The 25,498-nt window shown below is 42.4% G+C and overlaps 2 protein-coding genes across 3 annotated transcripts in view; one reads left to right on the top strand and one right to left on the bottom strand.

Annotated features, from left to right (window-relative positions):
- Positions 1-318: 318 nt before the first annotated feature.
- Positions 319-19,309, top strand: CA6 (carbonic anhydrase 6). The gene is made up of 9 exons (XM_069948720.1): positions 319-489; positions 2,026-2,208; positions 8,112-8,260; positions 8,334-8,429; positions 9,567-9,633; positions 12,216-12,373; positions 15,396-15,519; positions 16,905-17,000; positions 18,131-19,309. The coding sequence occupies exons 1-9, from the start codon at positions 399-401 to the stop codon at positions 18,742-18,744; spliced, it is 1,578 nt and encodes a 525-aa protein (XP_069804821.1). The 5' UTR covers positions 319-398; the 3' UTR covers positions 18,745-19,309.
- An 804-nt stretch (positions 19,310-20,113) lies between these two features.
- Positions 20,114-25,498, bottom strand: part of LOC138769946 (solute carrier family 2, facilitated glucose transporter member 5-like) — a 38,150-nt gene continuing 32,765 nt past the window's right edge. For both annotated transcript variants that reach the window (XM_069948718.1, XM_069948719.1), the window contains exons 9-13: positions 24,841-24,951; positions 24,642-24,743; positions 21,581-21,656; positions 20,632-20,759; positions 20,114-20,554 (exon numbers count right to left, since the gene is read on the bottom strand). In XM_069948718.1, coding sequence (XP_069804819.1) covers positions 20,315-20,554; positions 20,632-20,759; positions 21,581-21,656; positions 24,642-24,743; positions 24,841-24,951 — 657 coding nt within the window. In that variant the 3' untranslated portion in view covers positions 20,114-20,314. The remainder of the gene's footprint in view (positions 20,555-20,631; positions 20,760-21,580; positions 21,657-24,641; positions 24,744-24,840; positions 24,952-25,498) is intronic.

Here is a 25,498-nt window from a genome sequence, read left to right as displayed (position 1 = left end):
ACACTGATTCTATCAATGGGAGTAAATGCTGCAGTATTGTGTTGGGAGCCTTGGAGTAGCTGGATAGTGAAGTGTGCATTAGACCAGTATTTACTGGGCAGATTAATAACACAGAACAGGGCGATGACACAAACCCTCTATAGCAGGCTGATATAACCTGACAGGCTTGTATGTGTCAATCAATAGAAACCTCTTAGGGCAGCTCTGCAGTTTATCTGAACTCTGTTTTCTCTAGTGAAACATAAAAGCCAAGTGGGTGGGGGGACGGCTGTGTTTGTGCAGTGGGAGGGATGAACACATTTTATAGACTTTCTAAAATTGTTATTTACAAATTCTGAGCTGAAGATTAAAAGGCAGACTGCAAATCCTATCAGACGGACACACGTGCAGAGGCAGCCATGGGGAAAGCAGAGCACCTCAACCTGTGCCTGGTCCTGTCTGTCTGTGTGGTATTTTGCAGTGCACATGTGGTGGAGTGGACTTACCAAGGTAAGAAAAGAACCAGATCGCTCAGGGATTATGGTCCATTTTATTCCGTTTTATATCAAATAGTTATTTACAGTTTTTAGTCATTTCTGATGAGAAGGTTTTCAAAAAGTTTGATGTAACTACATGGGATCTGTCTTCATGGATATGTGAACTTTTTTTATGCATAAAAGAAAATAAAATCTGACTGTTCACATGACAGTCATTGTCTCTCATTGTAAAAACTGCATAGCTTTTACATTGTTTGAACAGAGACTAAAATATATTATGTTTTATAACCAAATCTAAATTGGCAGAAGTTTTGGTTCACCGATTTTTCTTTTTTTGCTTCGAAATCTCCCATAACACCTGTGGGAAGATACATCATATAAGAGAATCATTTCTAGATCAATACATGGAAATGTTTAACAATTGATATAACACCCAAGCACAATCTAATGGTTGGATCAATTGTCAATTAAATAATAAAAAAAAAAAAACGCAACACTAGAGAAATATAGGAAAATGAGAATGTATTGCTTTTGTATGTTATGTGCTACTGGCACTACATATTGTAGGAAACTATTTTAAGATACATTATTTGCAAGTTGCATAGTATGGTTGGAAAGATATACTCCTAGCCTTGTTGTTTTATTGAAGTTAATAAGTGCCATTGCACGTGACTACCCCCCTTGGGTCAGATGTGGTGAAGAGGCCCAATCTAGGGGAGGGGCACATGTGCCTGGCACCCTGGGAGGTCTCTAATGGGCAGGATGAATGTAGTTCTTTTCGATTCTCAAGTTAATGAAAATGTTCAGAAAAGGGTTGGGCCAACCATGATTTTCTTTTGCACTAGGCACACTAGTATGCTGCAATGGCCCTATGCAGTTTTGAACAATTAACTACATATTCACATGCCATGCAGAGAAGAGAAGTGGTCTCCAGCTCCAGGCGAGTATAATATCTTAAAACTTTATTGATTCACAGTTAAAAACTTTTGCATCATTGCACCATAAAAAATGCAAATGGCACTCCGACGCATTTCACACTACTGGAGTTCTTAGTTATGGCACAACCATAATACATGTTTAGTATGGAGTATGAAATGACTAAGAATGGCAGTAGTTTGAAATGCGTTGTGTTTCATTTGAGCTTTTTATAGTACAATGTTGTACAAGCTTTTAACTATGACTGAATAAAGTTTATAGATTTTATACTTATATTGTACCTGGAGACAGAGACCACTTCTCTTCTCTGCATACATTGGATTTGGCCCAATCGCCTTTAGTCTTTCTTTGAGTTTCCATATGAACAAGCGCTGATTCCTTTTGCATATATAGTCCTATGGTATGTTTTAAAGACATATACTCTAGATTTACCCATTCATGAAATTATAAGACTGAAAAAGCTATTGAGATGGTACACAATTGCATCCAATTTTTTGCATCCATTTTTTCCATAAAACTTATGTTAAATGGATAGGAAAAAGTGTGAACAGAAATGTTTCCATAATAATGATCGCTTAAAGGGTTAAATTCATGTTTTATTCATTGTTTACAGAGGGAGAAGTAGATGAAGCAAACTGGGGTAAGAAATACCCCCTATGTGCATCAACACACCAGTCCCCTATTGATATACAGCGGAAGAAGGTTGTATATAATCCTCAGCTTGTTCCGCTGGACCTAGAGGGCTATGATGGACCATTGCATGGACATTTCCGGATTTCCAATAATGGCCATTCAGGTAATCAGCTTATGTTTGTATTTGCAGCATCATAATAACTTCAACCAGAGGAAAGGCCCAGGTATCACCATGGTGAGATCCAGCAGAAGACCTAAACTTAGGGTCCTATTCCACGGGCCGAGGAGGGCCCGATCAACGATGTAAACGAGCGGCGATCTGCTAGATCGCCGCTCGTTTACTGGGCCTATTCCACGGCCCGATGATCGTTGAGCGAGGGCTGCAGGGACATCGTTACCGATGTCCTTGCAGCCCTTGCAGCAGCAGTAATACATTACCTGTCCAGGCTTCTCCTCCGCGCTGTCTTCATCCCCGGGTCCCGCGCGCTCTATCTTCTGAATGGCCGGTCAGCTGACAGGCCACACTCAGCCAATCACAGGCCGCGGCGGTCAAGGCCTGTGATTGGCTGAGCGCTCAGTCAGCTGACAGGCCATTCAGAAGATAGAGAGCGCGGGACCCAGGGATGAAGACAGCGCGGAGGAGAAGCCTGGACAGGTAATGTATGATGATGCTGCTGCTGTCAAGTCGCCACGCATCACTATTCAACCGTAGCGATGCGCGGTGGGGGAACGATGATTTTAGGTCTGGCCCTAAATGAACGATTAGCCGATGACACGATCATCGGCTGATCGTTCTCTCTATTTCACCGAACGATTATCAATAGACCAACATATAAGTTAATAGACCAACATATAAGAATAATTCATATTATTTCCCAATGAGCATTAGATATCAGCATAACTTTCTTTCTCTGTCTCTTGCATTGTCCCTTTGAACCATATTTAGAAGATACTCAAATTATGTATGCTATATATTTGGTGTACCTTGGCTGGTATATTGTATACAATCCAAGTAAACTTTGACTGTATGTAGTATTCTGAATGAGGGCTGTTCACTGCATATGGGTGATATGGTCCCTAAGTACAGCCATGCCAGGGTACCTACAAGTGTTCTCTGGCCCTACAAGTGGGCCTTTTGATAGATAGCCAGGAGGAACCCTTGATGATCTACATGAGATAGTGGTCCCAGTATTGTCATAGAGGTTTTAAGGGCTTCTAGGGACGAGATCCAGCATGGACCCAGCATTTAGAGGTGATAGCTTTGCCTAGGTATAGGGAAAGGAGTTTGGCGCATCAATAGGGTATTCTATGGTTCCCCATACTTGTTTGCCACACCTGTATACCTGTTTCCCACTCCTACTCTATTACCTGCCAATTCCCTGGCTATACATATATGCAATCTGATATGTGTTATAGGAAATAGTGTTGCATGTTCTTTATCACCAGTGTGATTTTGTAATACCTCTATAATACACCATGTGTTGGTGCTTGCCGATTTATTATAGAGGATTATGAAATCTGGAAAATAGAGGCATGGAAAGATATGGCAGATGCTCACAAATACAGTCATGTTCATGAGGTCTTAAAGGGGTACTCCAAGTTGATTTTTTATATATTTTTGTGCATATCAACTGGTGTAAGAAAGTTAGACAGATTTGTAAATGACTTCTATTTAAAAAACTCAAGCCTTCCAGTACTTATCAGCTGTTGTATGCCCTACAAGTAGTGATGTATTTTTTCCAGTCTGACACAGTGCTCTCTGCTGCCACCTCTGTCTGTGACAGGAACTGTCCAGAGCATAGCAAATCCCCATAGAAAATCTCTCCTGCTCTAGACAGTTCATGACATGGACAGAGATGGCAGCAAAGAGCACTGTGTCAGACTGGTATAAACTGCACCACTTCATGCAGGGCATGTAGCAGCTGATAAGTACTGGAATTTACACATCTGTATAACTTACTGACACCAACTGATTTGAAATTTTTTTTTTTACCACAGTACCTTTAAGGTTATACATAATTTTACAGATCTGACTGTGATTGTGTTGTTTAAGTTGTAATCTTAGCATTGGGGGGAAGGATTGGAAGAAAGCTCTCTTTACTCATGCAGAGAAGTCCATTATCAAATATATATTAGACCATTCATTTGGATGGAAGGATGTCTCTAGGTTTATATTGCATGTCTATGCCTGTCCATGAAAGAGTGTAAAGTCTATGGCCTCTTCACAACCAGATCAATGTTCAGAGTAAAATTTAAAGGGGTACTCCAGCGGGGGGGGGCACTTTTTTGCTGGTATCGGGGAGGAGGTGGCCGAGGGAAAAGACGTCCACTCACCTCACCGCCGCTAGAAACGGGGAGGTGAGTGGACGTCTTTTCCCTCGGCCACCTCCTCCCCCGTCCCAGCAAAAAAGTGCCCCCCCCCCCCCGCGGGAGTACCCCTTTAATAGAGAATATTTTGCCTGTGGTTGTACTTTGTAAGCAAATGTTAGTTCAGGGAAAGGTAAACACTAAACACATCTCCCAGGAGGCGACTATTGGGATATTGAAGTCAGCCGTACCTGGCTACGAGAGCTTTGTGAACAGGAACATGCTGATGCTTTTGCAACACTATTGATTAAATCCATGCCAAGAATGACCTCAATTTACCTTAAAGGGGTTATCTGGGGAGCATCTTTTTTAATTTAATTTAAAATGTTGCTTAGACTAGTGGTAAGGGTTAAATAACCTGCAATAGCTTTCCTTATTCCCCCTCTTTGTCCTTCTCATGGAGCCCCGCTCCTGCTGCGCAGTGCTTTCTGGTTCTGGGTTGGCACATGGATCTGCCCGCTCAGCCAATCAATGCCCTCCTTACATTTTGCGATGCATTGCTTTGTTCTAATCTTGCAGGACTCAATGACCACAGAGTTATAACATGGGGGGGGGGGGGGGGTTACACTTTTAAATGGCTCCCCTTAAAAAAAACTGCAGATGAATGTTATTCAAAAGAACTATTTTACTTTACATTTCTTCACATGCCGCGTCACAACAATCTTGACGGTTACAATTTCTTCACATGCTGTGTCACAACAATCTTGATAGTTACGATTCTCAAATGAGGCAAAAAGCTCAGTGACTACATTCACAATGGGTGTTACTAGTTTAATGTTTCTAGAAATACAAAAATAGGGCAGAGGTATAACAATATTCAGCTGTAGAGAATCTACCAGACCACCAAGACAAAGGGGGACATTTATTAAGACCGGCATACACGTACACCGGTCTTAAATCAAGCCCTGCCCTCATTCACCCCGCCGGATTTACTAAGAGGCGCGCACCTTTGGCGGGACCTAAAGTTTCTGCACTTTGCCAGTATCCCTGAGTGGGCCCTTCAGTGTTCCCAGCATTGCTACCACACCTTTTTATTACATGTTACACCTCATTGTGCAAAAGGAAATCCCTGGTTTAGGAAGGAGTCACTCGTTTTAAAGAATTTGTCCTATAATTATGCACTAATACATATCTGAGCGCTAAACAATACCCTAGTACTGATCCTTGGTAATAGAGCTGAGGTCTGCAAAACATAATTGTTCTCTATATGGAATAGATTATGTGAACGCCTTGTTACGGAAGTAATAGGCGAACTAAGGCGAGGGATGGCACTGAGCAATGTATTGCACTAGGAAACAGAATGAGATTGGTATATCTATGATATAATATATTCAAATACTCATTAATATTAATCTGTTGATAACAGCTGTCATACATGTCATGCATGGCGGATGCACGCTCTGATAGGTGCCGCGTCTGTCAGAACTCTGGCACCCTGCGATGCAATGTAAGGGTGCGTTCACAACTACAGGATCTGCAGCAGATCTGCAGCAGATTTGATGCTATGTTCAGTTATTTAAATGAAATCTGCTGCAGAAAATCAGCTGCAGATCCCGTAGGTGTGAACGCACCATTAAGGTGCGCATCAGTTGCCATGGTTACCAGAGGCCCTTTAAAGGCCTCTGCTCCTGCTATGGTAGATTCTTTGTTCCAGCCTGCCTCAGAGAGGCTAAACTAGTATAGAAGAGATTTATATGATCGGCACCTCGATCCTAACATTAAATGAAAAAAAAGTATTGAGATAACTACATTTGGGTCAAGACACAATAATATGACTATGTTATTCGTAGGCAAGTGAACCCTAAGGAAATTTTCACCTTAAAATGTGCCCCTCAGAATAGGATTTTGCAGAGGTAATGCCTAGGAGTACAACACCTACAGTCACAGTAGTAAGTAACCTCTGCGCAGGCTGCTCTATTCATCAATGGCATCCAGGACAGGAAGCCACACCAGCTCCTGGGCAAGGCATAGAGAGGATAGGCATAATACATGGTAGTTAGCTGTATAGAGGGTAGAGGCTAGGCACATAGAGGAAGAAAATTAGGCTATATAATAATCCAAAAATGTATTGCATCTCAAGGACAACACATTTCAAGGTCACCAAGGACTTTTTTATCAAGTCAGGAGAGATAATTTGTTTAAAAGTTAAAAGTTTGTTTAAATATTTAAAAAGAGGGGTCTTGGAACATAGGAGCCAGGGAAAGTGGGAAAGAGATTTAGGAGGCCAGCCTATCCCGAATTGGGCAATTATATACAAGAATACCAAGCTAGTGTCTTTTGCCACTCACCATCAGATCATTCAATTTAATAGTGTGCATCAAGTTTATTATACACCTGGCTTTTTGTGTAAAATCAAAAAATGGCCACACAACAGTTGCCCCAGATGTGGCTCTGAGGAAACTGGTTACCTACATCTGCTATGGAGTTGTAAAAAAATAGAAGAACTGTGGAATCACGTGTTTGACAAAATAAAAGAGAGGCTTGGGATAGATATACTACAAGTCCCCCAGCTTGCGCTATTGGGCGATACATCTGAATTAAAGCTGCCTAGGGGTAAAGTGAAAACTATATTGAGGATGCTGTTTTACGTTAAACTGGCTCTGGTTAAGAGCTGGATTTCCCCAGTCTCCCCTCCGGTGAGGTTGTGGGAAAGATTTGTGACACTGTATGAGAAGTTTTATTAGACAATGACACATGGATAAGTGGAGGGTTTTCTTTTCTTTCTTTTTTTTCTTTCTTTTCTTCTCTTTTCTTTCTCCTTTTTCTTCTCATTCCTTGTCAGGCGAAGGGGTGGTTGGGGGGGGGGGGGGGGGGGGCAGGTGCTCCTTTTCACAATGTAAAGTATGATGATGTTTGTAATTTTGTCAATATGTTTTTTAAGAGTGTAACCTTTTGTGATATTTTTTTATGGTAATATTGTAACTGGAAAAAACAAAAATGAATAAATAAATAATTAAAAAAAAAATTATTTAAAAAGAAGCAAAATATAAAAAGAACCATATAAATTTTATATCACTGTAATCATACTGACTTAGAATAATATACCAATGGCAGAATTGTGTTGTCCCGCTGCAGCCACTGATTGGTTAAGCGTGATGTTATGGGATGGGAGCCCCAGAAGCAGGCCAGAGGGCGGACCAGTAAAGTATTCACTGGGTTGCAGCAGGTTAAGCGGGATGAAACTTAAGATGCTCGCAGCTAGTATGTAAACCTATTCAAAATTACAGTGTCGGGAATAGCAGCAGATTTTGCTGCAGAAATCGCAGTGTTAAATCTGCTGCGATTTGCTATGTGTGAAGTTGCCCTAAGGGTAAGTTCAGAAATAGTGTATATATACTTTGGAAAACTACGATTGCAAATTTATGTTCAGTTTTTGCTTCAATGCCAGAAGTGGAAGTGCCGTTCTTTGTCGCTTGGCAGGCGCACAAATCTATACTTGCTCCGGAGCAGGTGTAGATTTCTGCCATGATTTACACCATAAATCACGATAAATTAGGTGTGGGGAGAGGTTACGCCTCCTCCCTGCCTTGCTGCGCCCTTATCTGCCCATCAGGAAAGTGGGCAGTACGCCACTTATAAGGCGCAAAAATCTGTGTTTTTTCCATGACATACGCCAGGGGTAAATTTGATAAATATGCCCCACTGAGTGTAAAATCCTTCTAACATTACTTTTCTTTTTTGTGTTTTTGAAATATTTAGTGCAAATAGAACTTCCACCAACATTGAAAATAGCAAAAGGACTTCCGCACGTCTACACTGCAGTACAAATGCATCTGCACTGGGGTGGACTGGATCTGGAAACTAGTGGCTCTGAGCATACTATTGATGGTATGAGATACATGGCAGAGGTGAGTGTTGTGTAGTGCATGCCCTTAAGGAAACTGATAACTTGTTATTGAAACTAATATCTTGCCTTTACAGCTGCATATTGTGCATTATAACTCAGAATTATACGAGAGCTTTGATGTGGCCAAAGACAAGCCAAATGGCCTAGCGGTGCTCGCTTTTCTGTATGTGGTAAGTAATACAATTACATTTATATATTATTATGAAAACTAATAGTTTGTTCTTTTTCTTTATTCATCAATTTCTACCCCTGTGAAAATTATCATTTACTCTGAAAAGTGCTAAATCCTATCCCAAGACATATCAGCTCACTCAAGTATCAGGTTATAGCTGTCCACAGCAGTCCATGAATAGAAAAGGAGGGGAAGAGGGCAAGTAACAGACAGAGAGGCATGGAAGGGGTTGCAGCTTGTTGTTAGTGTTATATCTCACTACAGTGCTAGATTCACAGCTAAAACTGCTCATTACTGCTCTATAATGTTTTCCACACTGCTGCTGCTTCTGAAGGTATACTGCTCTAAAGTGTGCAGTGTATAGGAAACACCCTAGCAGCTTCCACTAGTCAGGGAGAACTGAAAATTAGAGAAGGAGCAGTAATCTGAGGAAAAATGCCATATACAAGTCATATAATAGCCACAAATAATTACGCTTAAAACTCGAATGACAGGTTCCCTTTGTGATAAGTTTAACAGTGATGTAACTTTAAAGGGAGCCTATCAGCAGGTTAGATACTTGTAACCTGCTGATATCCCCTTATAGCGCAGAGGCCGCTGAGATTGAAGGTAAGGTGCACTGGGGGCGGAACTATGCCCAGCTGGCCCTGAGAAACTTACCTTCATTCTCAGCGCCCCATACACTATAGGGAGATATCAGCAGGTTAGATACTTGCAACCTGCTGATAGTTTCGGTTTTCCAGGAACATACATTCATGGACTAGCCTTGAGAATAGGTCAATCAGTGTGATTGGTGGGGACTCCCTGGAATCCCCATCAGTCGGCCTAATAAATGAGCTGATAACTATGACCCCTTCATTGTTCATCCAGCTACAACCCCACATATTTACGTTTGGCTGTGCCTGGCACTGCAGCTCTGCTTGACAGGAGTTGAGTACCACTACAAATGCATCTATGAGTAAATGGCTGTGCCTGGTGCGCCAAAGAGGCCTTTTTATTCTGCTGATTGTTGGGGAACCCCACTTATCAATCATAAAGGTGGGCAGCAATGTAGGAAATCTCCCAGTATAATTTACTATCACATGATATTTTCTCAGTGTTCATTACTCTTTTTTTTTTTCTTTCTTTTTTTCAGGATGGTAATTTTGAAAACACATATTATAGCGAAGTGATTTCCAAGCTAGCCAAGATCCGTTATGCAGGTACTGATAACCGACGTACCGAAACCCTCACACATTATTCATCAGCAAACACATCCATTCCTAAAGTATATAGAAAATACTTGCATCCCCAATTATGTCAATTTTGATGTAGTAGTATACACTAGCAGATATACTGCACAATTGGGTAATCTATTAGGCACTCAGCACTAGTTTTCTTGCAGTAAAACTGGGTTCACACTACGTATATTTGAGGCTGTATATTTGAGGCTGTATAGCAACCAAAACCAGGAGTGGATTGAAAACACAGAAAGGATCTGATCACACAATGTTGTAATTGAGTGGATAGCCGCCATTTAATGGCAAATATTTGCTGTTATTTTAAAACAACGGCTGTTATATTGAAATAATGGCCGTTATTTACTGTTATATGGCGGCCATCCACTCAATTTCAACATTGTGTGGACAGAGCCTTTCTGTGTTTTCAATCTACTCCTGGTTTTGGTTGCTATGAGAACCTGACATGAGGACCAAATACAGCCTCAAATATACATAGTGTGAACCCAGCCAATTTGAAAGGTTGTATAATTTTGGCATGTGCCTCATTTGCATGAACATTTAAAACTTTATCTAAATTGGTCACAGTCTTTACAGTAGGCCGTCTATATGACTGTCATGTGACCGTCTATATGCAGCAGCTGCAACATGAGAACCTATCCCTATGCAAGGGCCATATAAAGACATTTTTTAGACTTCCAAATATTAAATTCAACTCAATATGAGCAGGAGGAGCTGGACAATGAAATCCCTTCTTTTTCTATTTTTAGGAATCCAGTGGATGGTCTCACTCAATAACAATTGCCAGTCACTGAGTAAGACCGCCCACTGGACTCTGAGCTCTGAATTTTAATAAATAAAATGAACGTTATACTGATGTTTTCCGACACAACTATATATCAATCTGCTCAGCTCCATACTGCTCACAGATCACATTGACTGATCACCATGATTAGAAAAACACAGCTGCTTTCTGCCACAACCAGTGCCACTCTTTCCCTCAGTGTGTGTGTTTTAGCACAATTTTATTCTAGTGAGTGGAATCAAGTTGTAATTCCACACGCAACCTGAAGACAGGGTTGGTGCTGTTTTTGGGTGACGGCAGTGATGTTTTGCTAATCCTTGATGACCCCTTTTTACAGCAGATCAGCACAATAACTCAAGAACACTGGTGACTTTTGGGAAGAACAATCACAAGCACCTGTGGTCAGCAGGTGTCTCCTGCAAATAGCTTGACTAATGCTGCGTTTACACGGAGCGATAATTCGCCCGATCGTAACATTAACGATATCGAAAGAACGATGTTTATTTTAGAACGATCAGTATTTAGACGGAACGATATATCGTACGGAAAAATCTTTTTGCGATCGCTTAAGCCTATCTCGCACATAGGTAAAATTGGTGAACGACTGTTTACACGGAAAGATCTGCAATTTTTTTGCGAACGACGATTTAAGAACATGTTGTAACATCAAAATGAACGATTTCTCGCTCGTCGCTTGATCGTTCGCTGCGTTTACAGGTACGATTATCGTTCTAATTCGATCGTTATCTTGCAAATTCGCATGATAATCGTTCTGTGTAAACACAGCATAACTGAGAGAGTATGGGACGCTGGGGCTGACTGTGATTGGCCCATTTATTTAAAGAGATATCCTATCTGTCGAGAATTTACCTGAGCATCACAGCGGGATGCAGCGTTGCTGAGGTGAATCAGCTTAGCATCACTGAGCCTGGCCACCGCTCTGAGAGCTGAGAGTGTTGGTCGGGAATCTAGGCAACTGCTAGCAATACTACTGGGACACCAAGGGACCAAACTTAGAAAACTATTTTTCTAAGGCAAAGCATTTGCAAAATTGCTTTATTTTGCATTCTTTACCACCTAAAAAAAGCTTAGGTGATAGGAATACCCTTTTAATGAAAAATGGAAAGGGAATAAAATTTGATGTAGCCATTTAGTTGAATAGGGAAGTCACCATCAGCACCAAATCCACAGTGTTATTGTAAGAAACTGGGTGTATAGAGACAAATGACTATGCTGAGGTGATCAGTAAAGTCTTTTTCTAACTGCTCGGCTGTTTTCTGCAATGGAAAATCTGCACCAATATAAGCGCCATTTAGTGAAGCTTTTGGGGCGGATTTTTCTTGAAGATTGGGAATTTACCCTTATGGATTTCTATCCACAGCACATTGAACATTGGATGCAATAAGCAGCATTTTATATCATTACATCATTGCCCATATTCTATAACATCAGGATTAATGAAATGTTTTCCTTCCAGAATATCCAATAATTGCAGTCAATGTTTAGGTCCTACCTGGATCTGGTATAGAGCAAAGTGACTGTCAGGAGGATGCACTAAGATGATCTAGCAAATCCTTTTACAGCATATTCCTGTATATGTGCGTGTGTGTGTGTGTGTGTGTGTGTGTGTGTGTGTGTGTGTGTGTGTGTGTGTGTGTATATATATATATATATATATATATATATATATATATATATATATATTTTTTTTTTTTTTTTTTTTGTTTAATTAATTAATTATTTATTTATTTTTTCATTTTAGGCCAAGAAACTGAAATAAGGACAATTGACCCCTTGGCTATGTTGCCTGAAGACCTGGACAAGTATTATCGCTACCAGGGCTCCCTCACCACTCCCCCCTGTACAGAGAACGTGCTGTGGACTGTATATGAGTCTCATATCATCCTGTCTCATAATCAGGTAAATCATCTTATGAGTCCCAGGTATAATCACTATGTAGGTGTCAAATGTAAGAAACAGATCGAAAACTGATAAGGAATCTTTCAACAGGTAGCAGTCCACTAGCAGCTGCACAATATCAATTCTCCTCCTTAAATGAAGAGTTGAGGTGTAGTGTTCATGCCGAGCTCTGGCACCTCGCCACTTCTTCCTTCTCCCTCTTCTGTATAAATATTCTCTGCTGCCCAGCCTCCTGCACAGCCTCCCCATGTTCCTGGTCTGCGCAAGTGCTGCTGATGCCGGCGATGATGGCGAATACAGGAGGCGCACAACTTCTGACATTAGCACCACCTGCGTGGCCCAGGAAGATGGCGCGAGCGTGCAGGAGACTGAGCAGTACAAAATATTCATAGAGAAGAGGGAGGGGGAATAATTGGTGCGGCATGAGCGCTACACCAAGACTCTTCTTTTATTCCTCATTACAGTATAAGAAATGATATTGTGTAGCATTGCCTCTATGGACAAAATAGCCAAAGGTAACATACCATGTATTGGTTTGTCCATATGACATTATTTCTCTATGGTGACATGACAAGTAAACTGTAAAACCCTGAGATCATTTCACTTTCTAAAATATTTAACATTGCTTTATACATCTGTCCAATGTGGTGTCAATTTTGTGTGGTCCCATGACCACATTGTCCAAGGACTTACAGTGTATGGCTATGTTCCCACAGCGTAAGAGACCGGCCGTTGCGTGACCCGGCCGGTCTCTGAAAAGATGATCTTTTCGGCCGCAGAGCTGTCATGCAGGCGCATCCGTTCGCACACGCATCAAAACTCTCCACAGCACACTAAGGAGCTTGGGGCCAGAGCCGCTCGCTCCACAGTGTGCTCTGACATGGTTTTCTGTCATGTCAGTTGTTTGCGGCGCAGCTAGGGATCCCGGCCGGAGCGTATACTACGTGTATACGCTCCGGCCGGGATCCCATAGACGGAGAGGAAACTTATATTTTCGTAATAATCACGGTCGTTGTACAACGGCCGTTATTTTACGAAAATATACGTTGTGTGAACATAGCCTATAATAATAATAATAATAATATTTATTTGTATAGCGCCAACAGATTCTGCAGCACTTAATGAGTATTTTTGTTTGCAAATACATCCCTGCTATGTGATCGTAGGGAAATCACATCATATGGGCAACACGTGACTGACACTACAATATCACATCTGATAGTTATAGAAATGCATTCATGGAGATACTGTATGAGAGAGGTCATTTCTCCTATAAGTGGGTAACCTGTTGCTCCTAGTCTTTATCCTCTCCTGTCTAGACCTGCACTTTCTAATAATAACACATGTATTCGTATTAGAAACCGTTTAATAACCTTTGTTAGATTGAAGATCCCTGTGAAGTCTGGTTGTACTGTATCTTTGGTGCTCGCTATCATCAGCATCCACATATATACAGTATACAGCACTGTTGTTTACCAGCAACAAAGATGTTATTGGCATCATCTGATAATCACTGTGTCGGTGACAGACGGGAGAGAACACGGCATACTCTGCAAACGCCGCACAGGAGTGATTACCCCTCCATGTGTGATAAACATCTGTCTGTTTCCACCCAGTGATGAGTGATGAGAACCTGCCATGACAAGCAGATTTTATATTGTGTGAAAACCCAACTGCTGTGTATGCAAAAGAGTTAAAGAGGATCGGACATGTCTGTCAGGAAATATTTACATTACTCATTAAATGTATGAATACATTGACAGCTGAGTTTTACCGTACCTCTACAATGTTAGTAAATGGCAGTGTCAGTGTCAGGGGCTCACCAGTGGAAATGATACTGGGGGCCCACCAATGAAGAACCAGATGGAAACAACATGTCAGTCAGTGTTTGTGCAGGTTCTAAAGCTGGGGGCCCACCGGAGGATTCTCTGGTCCTCTGGTGGGCCAGTCCGGCACTGGTGAATAGGTAAAAGAAATCCATTGTGATCAGGAGGCATGCTTTCCTTTTTCAAGTACACAGCACGTCTTTCTGTTATAGAAAAGCTGTGAATTTACAAAGTGATCTAATACAGGGAACGTGTCACATTGAAAATGCACAACAATCTACAGGCAGCATGTTATAGAGCCGGAGGATAGGCGTACATTAATATATAGTCTTATAGGAAAGGTCCCAGTACACCTTGTCAATTATTCATGTATAAATTTTGAGCTAAGTCAGGGGGCAGTCCTACTCAGTGATTGAGCTATTTGTGTATAAGTGTGGATATAGAGAGCTGTCAATGACAGAGGAGGACCACCTGCATGACTTCTGAGCCCAAGATAAGCAGAGATTTACACAATCTGCCTGTGGCCTGTAGATTAGGTCTCCTTTAATTTAATCAATCAATAAAAGCCACAGTAATAATTCACACTAAAATAAATTTTTTTTGTGAATTTTGGGACTGTTCTCTTCAATGACAATGCAATCCGTGACATAGTTTACCTTTGTATTTTATTCATTGCATCTCTTATTAGCCTGTATGATAAATGTAGCCCTCCACACTAGGGGTGTATACTGCAAGGAGGATGAGGATCTATCTCAAATTCAGGGACCTATTTGTCTGTATTGTCATAATAAGCAAGCATGCATAGTTAAGAAGGATAGTTTATTCTCTAATATTAGGGGTATGAGTCCACCACTTAAAGCGTATGAATACATTTCAATTGCAACACGTTGATATTCACAGTCTATATGTTACCACTTTCAATCACACATGGAAGAGTTTTTTCAGAAATTTCTGTGATTAAAATTATTATGTACTGTGTTTCTGCAAACCCCATTGAGATGAATGGGATTTGTCTGCAACAAATCTGCCATGTGTCACTTCATCCTTATGGTGACTTGGTGGTGGTAGTTACAGCTTAGGTTTGGCTCAAAGCTGTATGATAGTTGATATCATTACGATTATTTATTGTACTTTAATTGGTCAAGCCAGTCTATTTGTCACATCTGTTCCCATGTGGCCCTTTATAACCTCTGCAGATTAAATTGTTGGAGGGGACATTGCTGGATTGGCACAACCATACTTTGCGTAATGATTACCGCCATGCGCAGCCGCTGAATGATCGTGTGGTGCAGTCTTCTTTCAAAGTAAAATTATCAAAGGGTAAGTGAACTTTGTAGCTTATACACCATATTGTCTTTCTTCTGTTTTCAGGTACATTTGATTGTAGACTGTTCAAATTTTTATAGAATACAGTATGAAAAGATTGATGAAAAGACTAGCAAGAGGGTTGATTTGTAAGAGGAAGTGATTGATCTAGACATGTTATTTTACTGCAAAGGACATTACTGTAGGTAATATAGACAGCCATTATGTGAAAAGATTAAGACTCTTAAAGAATTAAACACCATACTCTATAAGTAAAGTTATCAGCTGCTGTATGGAAGTGGCGTATTCTTTCCAATCTGTCACAGGGCTCTCTGCTGCCACCTGTGTCCATGTCAGGAACTGTCCAAATCAGTAGCAAATCCTCATAGAAAACCTCTCCTGCTCTGGACAGTTTCTGTCATGGTGGCAGCAGAGAGCACTGTGTCAGACCCTTAAGTGTTTTGCTTTCAGCTTTCAGTGAGATCAAGTGGCAGGACTAGAAAAGTACACCCAGCCCCCGCTCTATTCCCTCTGTACCCACAATCTGACCCCCCCAAACCACTTGTACCTTTGGATAGCTGCTTTTAATCCAAGATCTGTCCTGCTGTATTTCGGCAGGTGATGCAGTTGTTGTCGTAAAAACAACCTTTAAACTTACAGCCCTGTGCCAAACGGGAGTATCTGTGCCCTAACTTTGCATCACCCATCCATCCCTCCTCCCCACTCTCCTCATCATTAGGAATGCTCCAGGCAGATTGCCTCCTATTCACCACCTGTGTCAGCCCGGCACATGGGCTGGATCGTTAAGGACCTGTGCAGTGTTCAGCATGGAGAAAATGTTCCAGTGGCATTCCTAATGATGAAGAGGGTGGGGAGGAGGGTTGGAGGGGGTGGTGCAATGTTAGGGCACAGATACTCCCGTTTGGCAGTTGTTTTTTAGGACAATAACTGCATCACCTGCCGAACGGACCCCAGGGCAGATCTTGGATTAAAAGCAGCTATCCGAAGGTACAAGTGGTTTGGGGGGGGGGGGGGGGGCAGATTGTGGGTAGAGAGTCGCTTTAAAGATATCCAGGTTCAGAGCTGATATAGTTTTTCAGGTCACTTTCAGAATAAATGGAGCAGTAGCTGAGCATGCACATTGCTGCTCCATTCACTTGAAAGACAAAAGACACCTGATTTTGTGATTGGTGGGTGGGGTCCCAGTGGTTGGAATCCCACCAATCAACTAGCTATCAACTGTTCTGTAGATGAGAGATTACTTTATGAAAGTAAAATATACCTTTAATAGTACGCCCATCAATTCCTATAAATTCCAGTTGTGATGGTATTGTTATATAATTCTAACTATACCTTGTTATCCGTAATACAAGATAATGTTGGATTGTGTCTCCTCCTAGAAATCTGCCAGCAAGAGATCACCACTAAACTCACCCAAATTGAGAGTGAAATTTTAGATGTGAAAAGAAGGGTTGATCCCCCAAAAGGTCGTTCAGGTGAGTAAAAATCTATTACATTGACTAGAATTGAGAAATTATTGCTTTTTAATATGGAGATTTTGGTTTGGGGAAGATTATCAGGTAGAGCCATAGCTAAGGTGGAAATATTGGAGATGACTCTAAGGGTGTTATTCCAGGGGCTGATGGGGGCTCGATAATAACTGTAAACGAGCGCCGATCTGCTAGTTTACTACGCCTATTACACGGCCCAATTATCTTTTAACAAGGGCTGCATGGACATTGTTACTGATGTTCTTGCAGCCCTTGCTTAAACTTTGTACATTACCTATCCAGGTTGCAGGGCTCCTCTTGCGGTCTTCTTCTCCCTGGGTCCCGCGCGCTCCAGCTTCAGAGCAGCCTGTCTCAGCTGACAAGCCGCTCAGCCAATGACTAGGTGCGGCGGTCCCGGCCTGTGATTGGCTGAGCAGCCTGTCAGCTTAGACAGGCCGCTCTGAAGTTGGAGCGCGTGGGACCCGGGGAAGAAGACCTCAAGAGGAGCCCTGCAGTCTGGATAGGTAATGTAAATTGTCAGTCGCTATTACACGTAGCGATGCGCGGTCGGCGACCAACAATTATAGGTTCAAACCTATATCAACAATCAGCTGATGATCGTTGTCATCGGCTGATCGTTGTATTTATTCCACAGAGCGATTATCAGCCGAATCGGGCCGATATTGGGTAGCAGAGATGATACAGGATGATCTGTGGGTTACAGGATACTGGAGGAAAGATAATTGTAGAGGGAGAAAGATAATACTTGGGAAGAGATAATACTGGGGGCATTAGGGCCCTATTACATGTCCCAACAGGTGGGTTAATGCAATTTCATAGTTCATGCCCGTTTAAAGAGCCTATTACACGACCCAAGGATTGTGTAGGAAGGGCTGCCTAAGAATTACTGGATCCTTTGTGTGGCCCTCTGCTTCCATCATTCATTGGCCACTCATCCCTTATTACACGGTGAGATGTTGTATAGGTTTTAATAATAAATATGCAGGGAAGAGGAAGAGTGGGAGTAGCGGGGGACCAGGGCTAGGTCAAGATAGTTTTTCATCCTACCCCTTCTTCTTATCACTACTTCTATTCCTAAAGACCAACTACATCTCAATGTGTTTTTTCCCACATAGGTGCTTCTGCAGTTCCATCCTATCCATCCTTCTATTTTGCCTACAATCACCCAGCAGCTCATGTGGAAGTTCATCTCCTCAAACCTTTACAGCTGACTGAATTTACCCTGTGTGTGTGGGTGAGAACCCGCCATGAGGGCAATCATAAAGTCTTCTCTTATTCCACCACAAATACTGACAATGAACTTGTCCTAGGCATAGGGTCCGGCATATATTTGTGGGTTGGAGGGGTATCTGTTGACTTCAACATACATCACACGTCAGAGGACTGGGTTCATTACTGTGTACGATGGGAGTCTTCCTCTGGAACCAGTGAGCTCTGGGTGAGCGGGCTTCATGGAAAAGAAAAAATTATCCAGAAAGGATATACCATTAAACCTGGAGGTATAGCTCTTCTTGCTAAAGACCGATATGATCTCTTGGGACTGTTTAATAACAGCTTCTTTGGAAGGTTAAGTCAGCTCCACCTATGGAGTCGCCTGCTAAGTGCACAAGAGATTGCTTCACTGAGTAAATGTCAAGTAACAGGACTGAAGGGAGATGTAATATCATGGGGAGAAACCTCCATGACGGTGTCTGGTGGTGTCATTCTTGAGCCAGATAACAGCTGTTAAATCATTTCAATGCTGAATGATGTTACTTCCTGTCTACAGAGGATTGTTACTTAAAGGGGTGCGCTGGTGAATTTTTTTTTTAAATCAATCGGTGTCAGAAACTTATACAGATTTGTAATTTACTTCTATATAAAAAAAAAACAAACCTAAAATCTCAAAACCTGTATGTCCTGCAGGAAGTGGTGTATTCATTCAGGATGACATAGTGCTCTCTGATGCAGGAATTGTCCAGAGCAAGAGAGGTTTTCTATGTAATCTGCTTCTGCTGTGTACAGTTCCTGACATGAACAGAGGTGGCAGCAGAGAGCACTGTGTCAGACTGGAAAGAGTCCACCATTTCCTGCAAGGCATACAGCAGCTGATAAGTACTGGAAGGCTTGAGATTTTTAAATAGAAGTCATTTACAAATTTGGATAACCAGTTGATTTGAAAACATTTTTTTTTCTCTGGCATACCCCTTTAATTCTACCCTATTAGGGGTATTTATCTTATACATAGTGCCACTTATATATCCACTGTATTAACAACAGGCTGGATCTATTAAAAGACTACATATTTGCTCCTCTTCAAGTTATCATCATTAACTTGGATAATAATTTATAAATCACTCAGGCTAACATTGGGTCACTAATAGAGATAAGCGAACCTGGAGCATGCTCGAATCCATCCAAACCCGAACTTTCAGCATTTGATTAGCGGTGGCTGCCTAAGTTGGATAAAGCCCTAAGGCTATGTGGAAAACATGGATATAGTCATTGGCTGTATCCATGTTTTCCAGACAACCTTAGAGCTTTATCCAAATTCAGCAGCCGCCACTAATCAAATGCCGAACGTTCGGGTTCGGATGGACTCGAGCATGCTCGAGGGTCGCTCATCTCTAATCACTAATCTTATGTTATCTTAATCTTATCAAAAGGCCCCAGTGCAGCATATGTAACTATTCCTCGTAATGGTCCATATACAGGGATCTTTCGGGTTTTCTGGAACTGGGTGTGATTGCAATCTGTGCATTTGTTTAAACTGAATAATTAAAGAATTTATTTTATAAAATTAAGTTGTTCATATTGCTTCCATAGCTGTTTGCTGGTTCACATGGGCCAGCATGTTATTAATGGAAAAAAAGGGAGTAAGATTTCTCTACTGGCTACTTATTTCCATGAAGGATTGGCTGAAATTCAACATGTCCAATCCTTCTTTCTTCCCAACATTTTCTGTCGGGGGAGAGTCAATAGTAAACCGTACACCTAAGAAAGAGGGATGGTCCAACCAAAATCAATGTACTCATTCAGTCATCTTTTCTCTAATGTATACGGGGGCCTTTAGAAACAGATCTATTCTTGGATTTTATGCAGAAATTAGCACAAATTGCTTAACAAAACACAAAAAAACTTTAATTACTATACCAGAAATTAACACAAGGTCGGGAATATGGGGACACTTACTAAATTAACAATGAAATTATTTTTTTACATTAACTTTTACATAAAAAAAAGTCTGGGCAGAACTGGTTACTGGCTACATGTATTAAACAAAGGGGCAAAAAAATAAAATAAAAAACAAAATATGCAGATTAAATTGGTGTCATAATGGCATTATCCAGTTTCTCCGGTATGGTGTCCTTTGTTAATGGGTTAAGATCCTGAAATTCCTTGATGTCTGTAATTTCCTCGAGTCCGTTTTTCTTTGCCATTATTTGGCTGATCTCCAAGAACGTTTTACCTTTAGTTTCAGGAATCACCAAAAATATAAAGACGAAAGCCACAAAACAGACGCCACTAAAAATAATGAAACAGTAGGAGCCAAGTCCTATCTGCAAGGAAAGATAAAGTCAGTCAGGTAGAACTTCCACCAAGGGATCCTATGAATACTTTAAAACAGAATTCTTACCCTCATGTACTCAAAAATGAGTCCAATAATGAAGTTACATAGCCAGTGTGTGCTGCCAGCAACCATGAAGGCGGCAGGACGGGAGGCTTGGCGAAACATCTCAGTGGTGATAACGTAGGGGATAGAACCTTGAGAAAATAGATTTAGAACTATTGTCAATATGTAAAGCTCTTTGAGATGGGCTAAGCAAAAGCCAATAATTAGTACTGATCCCTGTGATCGGCGCTCGTTTACTGATCCTTCAAGTTATCATGCAGCTACATGTGATTGCTAGATTGTTTGTGTGGCCTTTGACGTTTATGCATGTTGGCTGCTCATTCCTCCGATAATTGGCCGCTTTGAAGTGGCCTTGAAGGGAAACTGACAGCATGGATATGCATATATAATTGCTGTCAGTTTCCCATTGCTGATCACACCAGCAGTATATCCCTACATTTACCACTGTTGTGTAATCCGGAGTGTTGCTAAAAATCGCAGGCTATCTGTGACACTGTTAGCTCCCACCCCAGCTGCTGTTGTGTCTTCAGGCCACCTCCAGGATTATTGGTAGCTGGAGGAGGCGAGCACCAGCCGGAGAGCGGAGCTGAAAGTCACATGCCCGTCTCTGTTACACTGTCAACCAGGGATAATGAACGTTTTTTAGCAACATGCCAGATCACACTGCAGCAGTGAACGTATGTTTGCACTGCTGGTGCGATCAGCAACGGGAAATGTCCAGCACAGATATATGCATATTTGTGCTGTCAGTTTCCCTTTAATACAAACTAGTGCAAGGGAAAGATGGAATTGTCCATTGCAACCAGTCAGGTTTCACCACTTGATACCCGGTAAACAGGTGTGGCACCACTTTTGGAAGAAAGCAGCCAAGATTTTCTAATCCTGGTAAAAGCCTCTAAATTCTTAAAACTATATTTATAAATAATATAACATCAAAATTCCATCCACCTACTTGGTCCTATGGCATGGCCTATAACATAGATGATGATACAGGCAATGCTGAGGTAGGGCAGCCAGCTCACCGTAGTCTAAAAACAAAAAATCTGATTAAGGCCAAAAATAAATACAACGATTCTTTGTTATTAAATTGAAGCAGTTGATTCGACATTCATTTCAATTGCAACCCTAAAAATGCAGCATGGAGGACATTATAAAACAGTACTGACCAGTCTAAACTGTAATTCAAACATCTAATACTCACATTAAACTTGTGTACTTTATTTTCAGTCTCTCTTTGCTTCTGGCTCTATCCATTCACTCTATTCTCTGCTTTTCACAGACTTTTATGGGCAGTATGTAACTGATCCTTCAGTAAGCTGCTAGTTTGTTCAGCACCCAAAAGAGATGTTTTTCAAGGTGAATTAAATTTTAAAGGGAGGGGGTGGAGAAATGGAGCCTGATAAGAAGTATTTTTCTCTGGCTTGTATCGTAAGGCTATTAAACAACGGCCATGATTGATAATGAACTTACAGTGTGCTGCCCTCATAGTATAGTATACACTCCGGCCAGGATCCCTAGCGGCGCCGCAAGAAACTGACATGTCAGTATTCAGCGGCCACTGTTCAATAAATAGTGGCTACAGAAAACCTGTCAGTTCACACAATGGAGCGTGCGGCTCCAGCCACACGCTCCATTGTGAGCAGCGGGGAACTCAGCGGCAGTAAAGATCTGCAGTACCGTCCGGGATGATCTTTTCTGACACATGTGTCTGGTGTCTCATGTTGTGTGAACATGGCCATAATCTGCAGGGGAACATGGATTCATGGTTCAGTTATGGATTAGTCCCATTAAATTAACAATGAGGCCAATCCTTGTATGAATCCATGGACACAGCTGAGACAGAAATATGATTGTCAGTCTTGGAAAAATATTGAATTAGTGTGTTGTATGGAAAATCCTGAGCATGTGGGTATAGCCATAGGGTATATGGGTGGTGAATCCTGAATCCTCCAGACTTGGAGAGACATTAGGGAAACTTTACTAAAATGTTCTTATCCTTAGACAATGTTAGAAAAGACAGTCTAATTTTTCTAAACATTTGAGTCCATCTTGCGATACTTACAGGGCCGATTCTGGGGTCTCTGCCGCCTGAGGCAAACCTCAGGCGGCCGCCCCCTGAGTGATGGCCGGCATCGCGCACCCGCCCCCCCAACCCCCAACCAGCCGCTCACCTGTCCCACGCCGCAGCCGGCCCGCGCTCTCCGCTGTCTCCACATCCTGTCAGGTCCCGCGGCGTCACCCTGCAGCTGTCACGGACCTCCAGGCTGTGGTGAGCGAGTGGGGTGATCGGGTCGCGCGGGGCGGCCCCACACGACCCGATCACCCCAGTGCGTCCCCCACTGACCCCGGGCACTCACCACAGCCTGGAGGTCGATGACAGCATCCCTAATGGGATGTGGAGACAGCGGAGAGCGTGGGCGACGGGACGGGTGAGCGGCCGCTGTCATTTTTGTTAAGTGATACTTAACAAAAATGACAGCAGGGGGGACATAATGCCACCCCCTGCCGGACCGCAAAATCTGCCGCCTGAGGCGGAAGGCTCATTCCGCCTCATGGCAGAATCGGGCCTGGATACTTATGCCTGAATTTACACCACTTAAAGGCAACAATCCCTTTACTACAAAGTTGTGCCTATAGTAAATGTGGTGCAAGGCATATTTGACAGAATTCTTCCCTATTTTCCTCAATATTCGTGATGAACCTACATTCTAGTAAATGAGGAGAAAGGATGAACTTAAAGGAGAACTATCAGCAGGTTTGTGCAAATAAACCTGCTGATATCACCCTGCTGCTGCGTATCTGCTGTTTGAAGCGTCAATCTTCTTTTCCTGTAGCTAATGCCGTTTTTGAGCAATTTGATTAAGATCAAATATTCTAATCAGCTCTTTAGGGGCACTGGGGGCATTTCTGAGAGAGCACTCTCCTCTGCCCTCCCACTGCCTCTTTCGGCAACGTCTACTATGCACAGTGGCCGGCACCATGTTTAATCAGCCACCGCTCTTGCATCCCAACCGCAGAGAACCCAGCAGCTGCTGTTCTCTCCCACCCACCCGCCAATCCAGCACACAGCAGGCGGGCCTTCCTCAGGCGTCCCTGATGAATATATATAGTAGGAGGAGGGGTTGCTCTGTGGGGCTGAGGAACGCCCTCAGTCCTGGATCACCGAGCAGCATTGGCCTGCGGGGGGGAGGCAGAGGCCGTGTGGGCATGTCGGAGGAGGTGTCCACAAGCTGGGAGAAAACGGCAACAGTAGGGAGAGAGGCAGGTGCTCTAGCCAGTAGCTACAGTATGCATAGTAGGCGTTGCCGAAAGAGGCGGTGGGCAGGCTGATGGAGGTGCTCTGTGGGGCCAGGAATGCCCCTAGTGCTCCTAATAAACTAATTAGCATATTTGATTCTAATCAAATTGCTCAAAAACGGCGGGACTAATGGCCCTATTCCACAGGTCGTTTAGAGGAGCAATATCGTTCGTATTCGGCCGATATCGGCCGCTACGAACGATATTCGTCCCGTGGAATAGAGTGCAACGATCAGCCGACATCGATCATGTCGGCTGATCGTTGCAGTCGCTTGTTTTTCAACATGTTGAAAAACAAGCGACTGATATAGCAGCGATCTGCTGCCGTCGCTCCGTTGAATAGGAGCATCGGCAGCAGGCGCTGCTGTATCCTATGGGCTGCCCGGACGATCAGCGATCACCCGGGCAGCCCCCCGCCGCCCCTCCCGCACTGACCCGCTCGCTGCCGCCGCGTAGAATAGCGGCGGCAGCGAGCGGGGAAAGAGGAGCAAACGAGCGCTAATAGCGCTCGTTTGCTCCTCCAAACGACTCGTGGAATAGGGCCATAACAGCAAAAGGAAGACTAGTGCTGCAAACATCAGGTACACGGCAGCAGAGGAATATCAGCAGGTTCATTTGCTCAAACCTTCTAATAGTTCCCCTTTAGTTAAATAAATATATATATATATATATATATATATATATATATAAATATATACAAATGAAAAGTTTCTCACCTGGTAAACAAGTGCAATAGTCAGCACAATAGAAGAGATGCAGCAAATCCCAAAACCTAGGAGCAGTAGTAATCTTCTTCCCCAAGAGTCCACAATAAAGGTCTAAAAAAAGGAACATGTACCTAAATATTCATTTCTCCCATAACCATGTTTAGGACTAGCAGTAATAAGCTGTATTTCAACTAAACATTGTACTCACCGCAGCCAAAGTCATCAGAACATTGACAGATCCTGTGCCCACCGTTACGTACTGAACCGTATCTGCAGGAACTCCAGCTTGAGCATATATGGTATCTGCATAGTAATATATCTGTACAAAATGGAAAACAGTATACATTAAAGAGGGGGCTTCAAGAAAGGTAGGAGTATTCATACACAGAGATGGCCCTTGCAGTCCTATGGGGTCTGTGAAGAGGATAATTTTAGGTAGTCTGGTACCCTTAAACTTGTGAGCAACACCAATCATCCTGGCTAGTGGGATCTTATTTTTTTGCAAAGGCTTTTTGACAGGATGTGCCTATGTGTATACCAGGTACATAACCAATGCTAGACAGGTTGACCTGAGAAAACAGCTGCTGTGTTCTTGAGTGGAAGTCTGTGATGTGCATGGAAGTTGCCAAGAGTTGGTTTAAAAAAGTGAGAATGGATAGGAGGAGATTTGAGTTTTGTTTTAAACCGAGACTGAGACTGTGAATGAGACTTTTTGCAGCCATTGAAGTATTGTATCTTGTTGCTGGGATGATTTGCTACTGTCGATTCTCATCTAAATTTCTTGCTAGGTTTAAAAGTAAAACTTTTCTGCACATGACTGTGTATGTGTGTCTCTGTCAGCCGAGCTCATCACCACTCAGTCTGAG

Source organism: Dendropsophus ebraccatus, chromosome 12, assembly GCF_027789765.1.
Source record: "Dendropsophus ebraccatus isolate aDenEbr1 chromosome 12, aDenEbr1.pat, whole genome shotgun sequence".
NCBI lineage: Eukaryota > Metazoa > Chordata > Amphibia > Anura > Hylidae > Dendropsophus > Dendropsophus ebraccatus.
This window is presented reverse-complemented; position numbering and strand designations above follow the sequence as displayed.

Coding starts and splice junctions, on each gene's coding strand:
- CA6 (XM_069948720.1), top strand. CDS start 399: ATGGGGAAAGCAGAGCACCTCAACCTGTGCCTGGTCCTGTCTGTCTGT. Junction 8,430..9,566: donor TGCTCGCTTTTCTGTATGTG/GTAAGTAATACA, acceptor TCTTTTTTTCAG/GATGGTAATTTTGAAAACAC. Junction 17,001..18,130: donor TCCCCCAAAAGGTCGTTCAG/GTGAGTAAAAAT, acceptor TTTCCCACATAG/GTGCTTCTGCAGTTCCATCC.